Below are 14,530 nucleotides of genomic sequence, written 5' to 3'. Positions count from 1 at the left end.
GTAGAAAGTAGTGTCCAATGTTTGCTTAGTTTTTCATTTTTTTTCTCTATTCTTTTTCATTTCTATTGATACAAAATCCACTTAAATTTTCCGCCCCATAAATGGTTGTAGACATGGAGTCTTATACACCTCATGGTAACCATTTTGTAGCAGGAATTAATGAAATGTTGGGCAGAAAGTTGGTAGATGGAATTTTGAAAAGGAACCATAAAAACATGAGAAGATCGAGGTTTATTGCATTGATTATGAGTGCCAAAAAATTTATAAGGATCTACCTAAACATTTTCTTTTGTGATTACTGATATTTTATGTTGGATAAGATGAACAGTTGGGAAGTGGTGTACATGAACTCAAGATGACAGGTATGAAGACTAAAGGACTAAGGGTTCCAATGTATGTATATTTTATATCTTTTGTTTCTGTGTAATAGCCTATTTTGCGTTTAGAGTTTGCTTAAATATGCTTTGTTTTCTCTTTGTAAATGTCGATAAGCTTGATGGACATTTATCAATAAGAAGCATACGAGTCTTCGGCTGCATATCAAGTTTGATTGGCTTGTATATATTGGGGTGTTTCAAGCGAGCAACATCAACAAATTGATGAGCATGGGAAATGGGGTGTGGCAATGAGATTGGTGTCAAAATCGTTCAACAGGGTTACATATGTATACGTCTTGTTAAGGTTGTGTCCAAGTGTTAGTTGATGTAAATATGTACAAATTCATCGGAAATTAATAAAATGATTTCTTTATTTGGGTTATTAAGTGCAAACATTCAAATATAACAATTGTAAAACTAAGCATTTTGGTATTGGTATATTTAATAGAAAAAAAATATTAAACAGCCTGAAAAAATGAAAAAACCTAGTTGTATATAATAAAACTGGGCTATATAATTAGACAAGATTTGCATCTAACTTGCAAGATAGAACCCGTTTGTATGTGTGAGAACTGTGTTATATAATCATATGGAATGCTTTGTGGTTCGAGGAAAAGACCCAGTTTATATAACGAAACTGGGTTGTGTTAGCTTAATAAGCCCCGGTTATAAAAACCAGGCTCTATTAGATTTCGCTTATAGGACATGCCTTATAAAAAACCCAGTTGCGAACGGGGTCCAATATGCTATTTAACCGGGTCCTTTTATCTATTTTTAGTAGTTCCTGGAAACCATAGTTATAAAATTAAACAAATTTTGATCATTAAAATTCATAGTTATCAATTAATCAGCTATTTATAAAAAATACATATATTAAGTAAAATAGTTACATGCAACTTTATAATGGTTGTTTCAAATAAATTGTTAGAACTTTTTTTTAATTATCAAGAAACATCTTTTAGACATGTTTTCTCAATAATTAAATTAAATTCACTAAACACAAAATCATTAATTGGGCGGAAAAATCATCACATTTTTTAAAAATAGTTTTCCAAAAAGTATTGTTTGCTTATAACATCCACATCTATGGTATTGCAAAACTTGACACATCAGATTTATAACTTAACCCACGTTAATATAATATTAATATATTTTTTAAATTGGTCACCACTAAAAAATAAAAAACTATTTTATTTATTTTAAAATATATGTTTGTCTCTATATGAGAATATGTAATAAAAAAAAAAGTGGATCGTATATTGCAAGCTTTTCTAAACTTGCAAGACTAAAGCCTACATGGCAACATATAACCTATTTGCAAGACCATTTGAAAGACTGGATGGTCTTATGATACTACTTTGACATTCCTTTAAGAGATGTTGAAAAATAAAAAAGTTATTATTGAAAACCATCAATATAATAAAGAAAAATTAGATTGGACATTGAATTGTAAAATTTTGTATTATAATAATATAAATAAAATATATTGTAAACAACATTTTCATTCATAACAATCATTTCTATTGATAAAATAACATTAAATAATGTAATATTTCTTATCTTCACTATTATCATTGATTTGTAGCGTGTCGCGTGCGTACCAGGTGTGAGACCGATTGAATGTTTCACATACTACATTCCATCTTGGTTCCTGATAGTTGGACGTAATATTGGCCTCTTTTTAGGGAAGAGTAGCCTTCTCAAGATCCTCATAGCGATTGCAATCAGGCGAATGATGTGTCCTACAACTAGAAGAGTCATCAACCCTATCCATACCAACACAATACAAATTACCACATTCCTGAATGTATTTGACTCGGCTTTTGGTGACAAAAGCCATATGAAAATCGAGTATGTTGCTGACATTGACGTAGCAGCAATCCACATTATAACCATCAAAATCCACATGAAAAAACGATGCTTCAGAAAAGGCAATCCACTAATAAGCAACAAGATAATGCTAAGACTGGAAACAAAACCCACCGTGTTGCAAACCAGGAAGATTTGGTATTCTAATGGATGAATGGTTGCCATGATAGCGTATCCAGCCTTAATGTTTGGATCTTCCCTTGACCCTTCTTGCCAAACACCACCGGGAGGATTACTACCTGCTTGAAAGGCCATTGTTGCTATCAATGATGCCACCACCATCAAAGTGTTTCGCTTTTTGTCCAGCCAGTCATCAGAGTTTTTAGAGGTTTCTTTCAAGTAAAAAGGAGAGGCTTGTCTCTTATTATAGTCGTCTAAGCCATCCACACCGATTTCGTTTCTGGAACTTTGAGGATCTTGTCTGAACAAATTACCAATTTTCGCCTCAATAGCTCCTGCTCGCGTTAGGGACTGTAAGATTTGTTGATATTTCAAGTCTTTCGGTCCTTGACCCAATATATCCATTGGTGTTTCCCCACTTGAGTTTTCTTCGTTGACTTGTATAGTTGTACTGAGTAGCAAGAAGTTTATGGTCTAAACAAATGTTAAGGATAGGATCAGTTAATAAAAATGAATAAATCTTGCAGACACAGATCAAAAACTTATTATATATTTGATATTTCAACATTAATTAGTTCTTACAAAAAGAAGGGAAAAATCTTGGTATGCATGCTTACCTCAGTTTGTCTGTAAACCACAGCTAGGTGTAATATATTATTGCCTTGACTGTCCTTAAAGCTTACAAACTCATCATCACCTGTGGTCTCTATTAAGAACTTCAAAATCTCCGGTTGGTTATGGTTCACACACAAGTGTAAGATGGTCTCCTGCTGCACGATGGCTCTAGCTGCATGAGGTCGGGCTTGCACCAGCTCTTTCACGACATCATTGCGTCCTTTAATGGCTGCAAGATGGAGGGGATTGCTCCCATCACTATCACGTGCAAGGCATGCTTCAGGGCTAGCCGATAGCAGAGCTCTAACTAGTTCCACATGGCCTTTTGTAGATGCTATATGAAGAGGCAAGCGTCTTTGTGAATCAGGCTCCATAGCAAGCTGAGGCTTTCGATTTAGGATCTCCTTAACAAAGTTAGTATGTCCAAGCATTGATGCGATGTGTAGAGGCAGGTCGCCATAGCGATTTAGAGTAACTCTGTCAAGAATCAGTGGATCGTTTTGATGACTTGATATTAAAATTTTGTTGCTTCTATAGAGCAGCTCAATATATGATTCAAAAGTCAAAACACTTAATTATATCATTCACAAACATAAATTAAAACATGTCATTTTTGTCAACCACTTTCTATCCATGTGCCATTTTTATGAGCTCACCAAATTATTTTCCGGCCTATTGCCGCATCCTATATATAATTATAGAGAAATTAAATATTTTTCTATTTTTTTTCTTATAAACCTCCTACATTTAATGTTAATTTAATAAAATTTTAATATAGTTATATAACACATGTCATTATTTAATTGGAAGATATTTAATTTCTTCATAATTATAAAAAACTTATTTTAGGTAATTCTCGTCCACAATTAAGGATAAACTTTGGAAATTAAATTATTTTCATTTTAATCCCCTTAATTTAAGTAACATTCTCACACCACTAATTCCATTTCAAAGTTTGAACCTTTACGTTTCTATCGATTGAAATCGTATACACTCCCCATAAATCTCGGCAACCCTTCTTCAAATCACCACTTTGCCTCCTCCGTCATCGCATGAATCACACATTATCTTTCTATAGAAAACCTAAAATCAAAGGGCTCAAGTCCGCTTAAGAATCTGAAATACGATTCAACCAAGCAAGAGATAGTAGTAATTCGAGAATGTAAGTTTTACTGCATCCATTTATTCGATGAAATGTCTTCCATTTTCTGAATCTTTTAAGTTGTCATGTGACATTCCTAATTTTCTCGGCCAAATAAAACTTTTTTATGCTTATTTAAAATAGAATATTCTTTTCGAAGAATACATTTGTAAAAAAACATTTTTGCAATATTCAAAATTTCAGATGTTTACACTAATACAAAAACATAAACATAAACTAGTCATTACAGGCCATAAAAATGTTTGTTATACTAATGACATCAAACTCCTTAAATGACTCAACAAATTTAAATCATTATTTTTGTGCCTTTATATCACTACCTATGATACAAAGAAAAAACAGATAATCCGATTACTCATTCCCGTTATTCTCCCACCTTGATACTAAAATGATGATCTCAAGGAATCTATCCTAAAAGATCATTATAAACGAGTAGACAATATTGTCTTGGGGATTCCTTAGCAATATATGTCAATAAGGCAACCATAAGGGGATAGAGTATAATGAATGAACACACAGTTCATTAACATCTGCATGTAACGAGCATGCCATTTTTACACAAAACTGTCTAGAATAGTCAATGGTCATCATCTATACTCTACTAGATGACTAGTCATAACAATGCAATAATACTATAATAGTCACGATCTCACACCATTATTTTTTCTTTCACAACCATTTTCTACCCAATACGATTAAAGTATGATATTTAAAATAGAGCAATACTTTGTTATATATAATTCAGGTACACATAAAAACGATCAAGTTACTTTATCTTGTATAGATATCACAATAACACACGTATCAATTAAACATTTAAATATTTTATGTTTATGTGTAAGATGGAAGTAACTATCCACTTACTTGTTAGAGGTGGGTGATTGGTAGGAAAGTTAGTCCTTCATTTAATACCTTAGCTTTCCTTTTTAATGACCTACATAGAACCATTACTAAGTCTTAGTGGTCGTTTTATATTTTTCGGAACTATAGTTAAAGTAATTCAGATTGCTCAATAACCCAAGAAATACCGGGTTTATCAAATAAGGAATGACAAAGTAAGATCATATGTGAGGTAGGATTTGTTTTGTATATAGAGTATACCGTTTGGAAAATTCACTTTAAAAACCTCACTAAATCTAACCTAGACATCACTTCTATAAGTGGATCGATCAGTATAAAGACAAAATTATTGATAGAACTTATTCATAAATTTATAATATCGATTATGAATTTAAATATAAGTAACACTTAAAGCGTAGTAAGCTCAACTTAACTTACGGAGTTTTATGACAAAAGTTCAGAAACTTGCGGGCATACTTTTGACTCTGAAAAATTCTTTTCGTCGGGCTCTTTGATGCCACAGCGCCTTGCTAAACTAGCTGGATACTTGAGAGAATCGGGATCAGAATGGGGGAGGTTTCTAGAAAGCTTGGAGTGAAAATGTGAGGGAAAATGAGCAAATATCACAACTATTTATTGGGTGCCAAAATGGGTGTGCACCATCGTGGCACCGCTACATGGCGATGTGACAAGTTCTTGTGGTGCCACGTGTCCTGTTTCTATTCGTCCACGTCACTGAGTCAGTTGAAAGACAGGGTTGCCGCCTTGCCACGTAGTTCTTTCTCTCAGGCCACGCCATCATTTTACGGATAGTTTTCGCAATATTCAAAAAAATCTTAACTCTCGCATAAGAGCTCCATTTTCAACGTTCTTTATATCCCTGGTTTGGTATCGACGAGTACACAACTTTTATTTAGAATTCTTTGGTTAATTCGCATTCTATTTTTATTTTACAGTGTAAGAGAATTACTCAGCCCAAGGCTATATTTCACCCCCTGTGTATTTCATCCCGAATCTATTTCAACTCATATGTCCGCCAAGGTTGTACCGGGTCTATTTCACCCCTGGATCTATTTCACCACCGAGTCTATTTCAAATTATATGTCAGCACGAGGTTGTATCGGGTCTATTTTACCCAACATACATATAGCAAACAGGCACATAGGCATAGAGCAGGAGTCACAAAGACAACAAGCACATACAACCCCTAGTGTCCTACAATATAGTGAGCAAACTCACTTTAGTCTGTTGACAATCTAATAGATGCTCAGGCTACTAGAAAATCCCCGCACTACCTAAACAAATACAACCATAATCAAAAATTGGTTCATAAACCATAATCGAGACTTTAATTAACTAATCCCGACTCCTAGGGTAAAAGATCATTTTACCCTTCCCCTCGATTGGCCCAATTAACCATGGCCCAAACTCAATGGCACTTAAAGCCCAATAATGGCCTAAATTCAAATGACACTCAAGGGCCAAGACCGAATACAGACCCAATTCCATAAAGGCCCATGGCCTAACTGTAACGCTTGTGTTTCCTGTTTGGTATAATTATAAAATATGTATTTACGTCGGTCAACGATTATAACCTTTTAAGAATAAGTGAAAGATAATTATTCAAGTATATGTTATATGCGTGGACTTTGACAAATATTATATAATATTTGTGTATAAAAATTATTTTAAAAACATAATAAATATGGCTAAAACAAACGTTAAAAATAAAAAGATTATTTAAGATAAATAATTTTAACGAAAGTTGTAACGAACCTAAAACTACAAATTATATGTTATAAGATGTATCTGGTCTAAATATATTTAATGGTTAACCCAAGTAGTGAAACAATAATTTTTCCTTTACACTCATTTCTTGATAATAATTGACCGGGTACTTTTTAGGACGTTAGTTATTGTTTATAAATCATTTGGATAAAATTTTATTATAAAGGGTATAATTATTTTATTAATAAGTTAAGGGACTATAGTGTAATTTGGAGGATATATTATGTTAATACAAGAATAACTGAGGGACCATAAATATAACTATAATTTGTAAATTGCAAACTAAATGTAAGCAATATAAGAAAGGCGGTACATATTAAAATGATACATGTCCATCATCTACAAATATCCGCTTTCATTTTGGTGTCAAATTTTGAAGCGTACGTGTCAATATTTTTAAAGGACTAAACATTTTTAGGCGGTTGAAATTTAGTATAAGTAGGAAGATCTTATACTATTTTCAATCATAAAAAAAAAACAATATCAACGTAAGTCTTCAAAGAAAAATAAGAAATTATTTTTGGGATAGCACTTCATATATTCGAGATTTCCGACAAGATTATAAGTTGGCAAACAGTGTTGAGCTTAAAGTCACGATAATAGTTAGTCTTCACTAATTATCCAAGTGAGTGTATATTTACTTTCAATTTACACATAAATATAAATGAAGTATTTTAATTGCTTAGATGTTATATGTGCTATTATCTGTGTTTACTATATTTGTGCCCAATATGACTTTACTTTGTTAAATTATATTTTAATAAAGTACTAATCTATTTATTTTATCGTACTTAAATCATATTGGGTAGTGAAGGGTCGTGAAAGGTGAAATATTAAAGGTGAGGTGTTGACAACTAAGGTACCGACGCGTCATTGGTGAATTGTCATCTAGCATAGTATAGATGACGACCACGAACTATTCTAGACAGTCCAGTGGGAACACTAGCAGGGTCGCAACCTATAGGTGTTAACGAACGGTGTGTTCATTCGGTGTACTCTATTCCCCCATAGTTGCCTTATTGACATATATCGCTCAGGTATCCCCAGAGTGATATTAACTACACGTTGCTATAAAAATCCTTTAGGATAGGTCCCTTGAAATCATCATTTTAGGTTGGAGTGAAAATAACGGGAAGGGGTAATCGGGTTATTTATTTGGTGTGGTGCGTTTATATTTAAAAAGATTAAATATTATTATTGTGGATTGAAACCCCTATGTACTCACTAGGCTCCCAAGCCTAACCCACTCAGTTTCTTTGTATCATAGGTACCGGCGTAAGAGCATATGTGTGATGAGTTTAAATCTGACGAGAGATTTAAAGGAGAATAGGCCATTAGAATAATAAATTGTTGTAATATTGTAATATTACGTTTATGCTTATGTTGTTGTATTGACCATGACATCCCAATGTTTTTTTAAATATAAATAATAATACATTTCCTCGAAAATGTTTTGATAATGATATTGTCATGTTTTTGGGAACAAATTCTGAACTATTATTCTTTTGAAAAGAAATACTCTAATTTAAATAAGCGTGAACAAATCGGTCTTTTCTAACCAAGAAATTGGGGATGTCACACTAACAATGGCCCAACTTAGCAATACTTGTGGCCCAACAAGAGCCCAGAACTCTAGAGTCCAAAAGTGGCCCTAAATCAAAAAGCCCAATTTCCTCTTGATTGATTACACTCAGAGTACCACTTGGGTATGCCGCTCATACAACTCACGACCAAAGGGATTTTATGGGGCTCGAACTCAGTACGTACAACGTACAAGTAAGTAACCCGACGTACTGGTCCATGAGCCAATTCTTCTTGGATGGCTTAATCCTTTAATACCTTCATGTCCAAACTTCGGATCCATTCTAAAACAAAGTATTAATCCATAAAGTTGGAAGCTTTAAGCTTAAGCATGCCTCAATAATCCTCAAAACCCAACTTTAGCACTTTATCCTCTTAAAAATGAACACCAACCTTTGAATGGCTGAATTAAACCCATTAAGTTACCATTTTTTTACACAAGGAACCTTAGAAACAATAAGATCTAACATCCTAAACTCCTGGAGTAGCTTATACTCATAAGAACAACTCAAGGTACCAAAACATGACCAAAACTCCACAAAATCTAGATCTAAGCCTGAAATGAGCAAGGTCACAACTTTATACCTCAATTAAGCTGATTAATGTGAGTAAACTCTAGATCTACAAGCTCCAACTTGATAAACGTTCATTCACCAAGCTTCTTCTTCTTTTCGATGCACCAAAAATCCACCAAAATCACTCCAAGGCTCAAAATCCTTTCAAATGGGGGCTAGGGTTTTGAATTTAGGGTTAGAGGGGATGGAGGTTAAAGATAAGGAGGGTTGGAAATGAGTTAAGGCCATTAAATAGGGTCCAAGACCCTAAATTAGGGTTTGAGACTAACTTGCGTACGCCCAACGTATATCTAGTATGTCGAGCGTACGCGAAGGTGCCTTCGCGATTATTTTAGCCAAGTACACCTAAGGTACTCGTAAAAATTTTATCTACATGAAACACACTCAAGGTGAGTTCATACCCCTCATTTTCGTCTTTATCCAGTTTTAGGGGGATAATACATGTTAACTTGTATAATTGTATAAGTTGTTATACATGCTTACTTTCATGTTGTGTAAAAATGTTAGTTACATGAAATAATGTCATTACCTATTATTATGAACATCTATGTGTGGTATGTTGTTAAAATGCTAATCTATGAAAAATGAGTATAAACATGCTATATGTTCTTAAGAAAAATCCATAAAAACAAAACTATAAAAACTAGGGTTTTTATAAACATAATATGACTTTTCTAGCAAAAATGGTTTTAAACAGGTTATTACATCAGTTTTGTGAGATATAAATCAAAATATTTTATTTTGGAAATATGTTATGAAACTAGTTATAAATACCAAGGATTTGGTTTTATAAATAGAAAACCTAAAAAGATATCACTCAATGAAAAAATTAAGGTTTTCTAGCAAAAATGGCATAACCAGGTTATGGTACCATTTTTGTGAGATTTAACCTAAAATATGTTGTTTTAAACATATAAGGTTAGCTTGACTTAAATTTCACAAAAAGGTAAAAATAAATTTTACAAAGTTTATAATTCAATATTTACCGTTTGGTGACATAAAAATGCCAAAATCTAGAAAACTGACTTTATCATACTAATGGTTCATATACTTATATTAGATGTATAATATATGTTACTTATAAACATCTGAACATGTTAACTTATATATATATATATATATATATATATATATATATATATATATATATATATATATATAGGCATAGGTTATTCTATTTAAAATAATTATTGTGTTATTGTATGTATAAATGTGGGCCAATCATTTTACTTATTTTAAGAAAATGATTAATACATATAATTAAATTAAAGATGGTTGAAAAATACCATCTAATTTCATTCTAAGGGTATTTTAGACAATTGAGATAAATTTAAAAATGAAAATTTTCATATTTTTTGGGATAATTAATTCTCTTGATTTTAAAATTCTAATTTTTTAGTTACTTTAATTTTAATTATAACGTAATTTTTATAATTAAACACGATTCTATTTTGTTAGAATCATATTCTCTAGGAATTTCAGGATATATATTTCTATTAGACCGATATTCTATTAGAATGCCAACACCGACTAATAGCAAATTTTTGGATACACCATCAAAATTTTCAACTGCTTTTTCATACAGTTTTTCATTCTCCCATCCAAAAGAGAGAAAAATTGTTGTATCAATTTCAGCAGCTTCTGACTTGGGTGAATCTTGCCATATACCACTTTCATTTGTAGTGTCTGTAAGAACAGAAAGGTTGTTGGTGCCAACCGCCGCCAGCTCATCATGTTCTAAATCAGAATCACTATCATGCTCCCGAAACCTCTTCACAGAAGTTTTCGCCTCAATTCCATCATTAACCGAATGCTCAGCAGTTACAGCTACCTCTGAAACTCAGTGAAGATTAGTTTGCATTTGTATCCAATGATTCAAGGTCGGAAACCTGAATTAGAAGTTAAATGGCATTCAGAATCGGGTAACCAACTAAATGAATTCAGTTATATATGGAGAAAAGACAAAAGTAACCTCTCGGATTGATCAAGTGCAAACTCAAAGAAAAATCTATCAGCATCACGCTTTTGAACTGACCCTAGCCCATCAATCAACGAGCCTGACATGGTTGATGAGTAGTTATTGCCACCATATAAAATACAATTCCCAAAAACACATGCTAAAACAGCCCTGACTGGTGACAGTTTCACAATATGCTTTACAACATCTAACTGAAGAGGGTACAAGGGAACTCCAGGTGTGGCTGAGGACGGACAATATGAACTCGGCTTGGCTTCTTTTGAAGATGAGGATAATAGTTTACCCTCTGAATCCTCTTCATGTCCTATTTCTTCAGACTTACCCTTTTCAGACTTACCCTCTTCGTGACAGCAAAAGAAAATTGAATCCACTAATTAAACAGGGATTTATATCATGAATCCGCTGAGAATCGACATACTGATCATCAATTTCAATGGAAATTAAATCAGTAAACTGAAAGAAAAGGGAGAATCGACATACTGATCATCAATACCAAAGGTAGGGTTTTCTCTAAGGGGTTGAAACGAGAATCAACCAAGAAACCTCGCAACACACTTGCCATAGATACGCGAACGAGTTCGTTGGAGCAACTGCCGCCTCGAGGAGATCGAATAAATTGGGCTGTTGGGCTTCGATTTCATGAAGCTAATTGCAGATCACAGATAAGTCTTCAGATTCTTGTTGGATTGAATCGATACTGGAGCTGCCAATGATCTCTACAACTTTGGAGCTTGACCTTTCTTCACCTTTCAACTGATCTTTGATTGATTGTAAAAGGTCGATATTTTTATCTAGGGTTTTAAAGCGGTAAATGTAAATGATTTTGCCTAAATCAAAGGAGGGTTTATGATTTGAATAATTAATTACCAAAATTAATTAAAAGCTAAGATTACAATTTTACCCATATCTAGGTTTTTGAAATGATTGGTCCACATTTATGCATACAATAACACAATAATTACTTTAAACACCTGAACTTATCTCTCTCTCTCTCTCTAATATATATATATATATATATATATATATATATATGTGTGTGTGTGTGTGTGTGTGTGTATAGGTACAACGAAACATTTATAATAAACTATAATAGGTATAGTTTATGGGTCATTAACACTATTATAACATTTTGGTACAAGACGAACAATTATATAAAAGTATATAATTATTATACACTTTATTAATACTATGGAAAAGTGATATTTACAATTGCAAAGGGTTTTCATTACATAAAACTTAAAGTTGTTGAAACAATTATGTGAGACAAAGTCTTCACCGTACCCACCAGAGTACACACTAAAGTCCTAAATTATAACCAGAATCTCTGTAAGAAAGTGTGATACTTGTGTATAGATCTATATGAGACTGACAATCTCGCACCTAAGCTGCTAGCTACAGCTAGAATGGCAGGTCTGGGGTGACAAATGTCTAACATTCCGACGCCTGAATAATGTCATAGAAGGCTAATTTCGGTTTTAGCATGGTTGTAATAAGACACATGGGAAATCAACGATACATTTAGTTTACGGGATAACATGCATTCAAATGGTTTTATATAAGAAGAAAACTACATAACACTATTTTAGTATAGAAATACTTACACATTTTTGGTCTTAGGGTTTTAACACTACAACTCATTTTAAGAAAATATTGGATTTTCTGGGAACAAATGCTATTATTTTTACAAGGAAAGAATTACATATTTTTATCCATACAAAACTCTTATGAACTCACCAACTTAATTGTTGACACTTTTCAAAACTATTTGTATTCTCTGGAAACCGTTAAACAGGTAGTCACAAGTCTTTTGAGGAAGGGACGTTACGTCTTCGTGCAATTCATTTTTGTCATCTTAATGTAATTGGTTTTGAAACATACAATACTTGGAAACAATGTAACATTCTTAATTATATTTATGATATTTGTGTTTGCTTTGATCACTATTGTACATTATGTTGTGATATTGTTCATGAAGTCATCAACCGCCAGTTGTTTCCTCCACCCTAGTTTGGGGGTGTGACAATTTCCTTTGACGCAATCTTCACAAAACTTTATCTTTCCAGTAGCCTCTCCACCAAGCAGTCCTTGTTTACTTAGAACCAACATGCCGTTGTCACTCATGTGCCATAACATAAGATGCCACAACCCCATCTTGTCATCATCTTCGTTCAAGGATTAGGAAATAGCCACCGTTCCTGTAATCGTATTGACTTCTAGGATATAGATCCATCCATGATTCTATTGGATTAGGTGTCTAACTCCATAACTATAGTTGGTATGTACTTGACCCAAGAGTAGCATCGTCTATTTCGGGTTGCATATCACCAGGACAATTTGAGGATGGATATTTGAGTAAGAGGTTATTTATGATTTAGTAATATATTATAAGTTCTAATATATTAATAAGAAATCATATTATTTAGTTAGATCAAGAATTAATTTGGAATTAATTTAGTGATCAAAAGAGACCAATTAAATTAACGGGGACTGATTATGTAAATCAATGATATATATATATATATATATATATATATATATATATATATATATATATATATATATATATATATATATGGTTTGGGCTATTGATCCATGATGGGCTAAGTTTATGTAAGTTTCCATGAAAAGTTAGTCCACATGAAATATGGATCATAACCCAAAGTGTATGGATTAGGGTTTACCCATGACTCTTGGATTCCTATATATATATATATATATATATATATATATATATATATATATATATATATATATATATATATATATATATATATATATATATATATATATATATGCATAACCTTATGGCTAAAATCAGTTACAACGAGTGTTCTTGGAATTATAACCGATTTGTGTGCCTAGTAATTTCTCTCAAGTCATCCAATTGTTTAAGGGTGTGTTGTGAACCGTTTGAGGCATTACATTTAAGGTGCTAAGTTCTTAAATGCCAAATACATCAAGCTACAACAAAGAGGTAATTATTCTTATCATATTTTATGATTCAAGTGTCAAGTCATATGCTAGTTGTAGGCTTACGCTTTGGATATTTCATTACATGTATAATTATAGAAAACATAGATCCAAAGCATCAGGGTTGTATGTGCACACAAGATATTATAGTATACAAAACCCAACAGTGGTATCAGATCCATGGGTTGTTTGTTTTTATATTTGATGCTTGGTTATTTTTCAAAGCTGAAAAAAATCAATTTTTTGGACTCTGACTGATGAACTCTCTGAGTCCATTGTTTGACTCGACGAGTCCACTTTGTAAAATGGCAACTCGACGAGTCGGGTTCATGCACTCGTCGAGTAGATGCTTAAGGTTGCAGAATTTCGAGTTTTTGGCCAGAATTAGACTAGGATCATTACCAAAAACTATTTTGTAATCATAAAAAATTGTATTTTCTGATTTGGTAATCATGACCTTCTTCCAATCAAAAGATAATTGTCAAAATTTCAAGATTTGTATTGGTTTATATGATAGGCTAATTTCTTGTAAGTTGTTGATATGAATTGTCTTGACTTATGAGTTTAACTAGATCCAAGATAAATTATATGCTAATTTTATTTGTTAAAATATTGATTTAAATGTTCTTTAAAGTCTTCCATAACTTGTCCTCAA

General features: G+C 32.6%; 1 protein-coding gene across 1 annotated transcript; it reads right to left on the bottom strand.

Annotated features, from left to right (window-relative positions):
- Nucleotides 1-1,824: 1,824 nt before the first annotated feature.
- LOC145051386 (uncharacterized) lies at nucleotides 1,825-3,480 on the bottom strand. The gene is made up of 2 exons (XM_078999397.1): nucleotides 2,984-3,480; nucleotides 1,825-2,840 (listed from the first exon to the last, which is right to left on the bottom strand). The coding sequence occupies exons 1-2, from the start codon at nucleotides 3,410-3,412 to the stop codon at nucleotides 2,010-2,012; spliced, it is 1,260 nt and encodes a 419-aa protein (XP_078855523.1). The 5' UTR covers nucleotides 3,413-3,480; the 3' UTR covers nucleotides 1,825-2,009.
- Between the last annotated feature and the right edge of the window lie 11,050 nt (nucleotides 3,481-14,530).

This window comes from Lactuca serriola, chromosome 5, assembly GCF_051521515.1.
Source record: "Lactuca serriola cultivar US96UC23 chromosome 5, Lser_US96UC23_V15, whole genome shotgun sequence".
NCBI classification, from domain to species: Eukaryota; Viridiplantae; Streptophyta; class Magnoliopsida; order Asterales; family Asteraceae; genus Lactuca; species Lactuca serriola.
Note: the sequence above shows the minus strand (reverse complement) of the source record. Positions and strands in the feature narration are given on the sequence as shown.

Excerpts from the sequence above, each read along its gene's own strand:
- LOC145051386 (XM_078999397.1), bottom strand. The coding sequence starts at position 3,412 with ATGCTTGGACATACTAACTTTGTTAAGGAGATCCTAAATCGAAAGCCT. Across the intron at positions 2,841-2,983 it reads TGGTTTACAGACAAACTGAG|ACCATAAACTTCTTGCTACT; the intron begins GTAAGCATGCAT and ends ACATTTGTTTAG.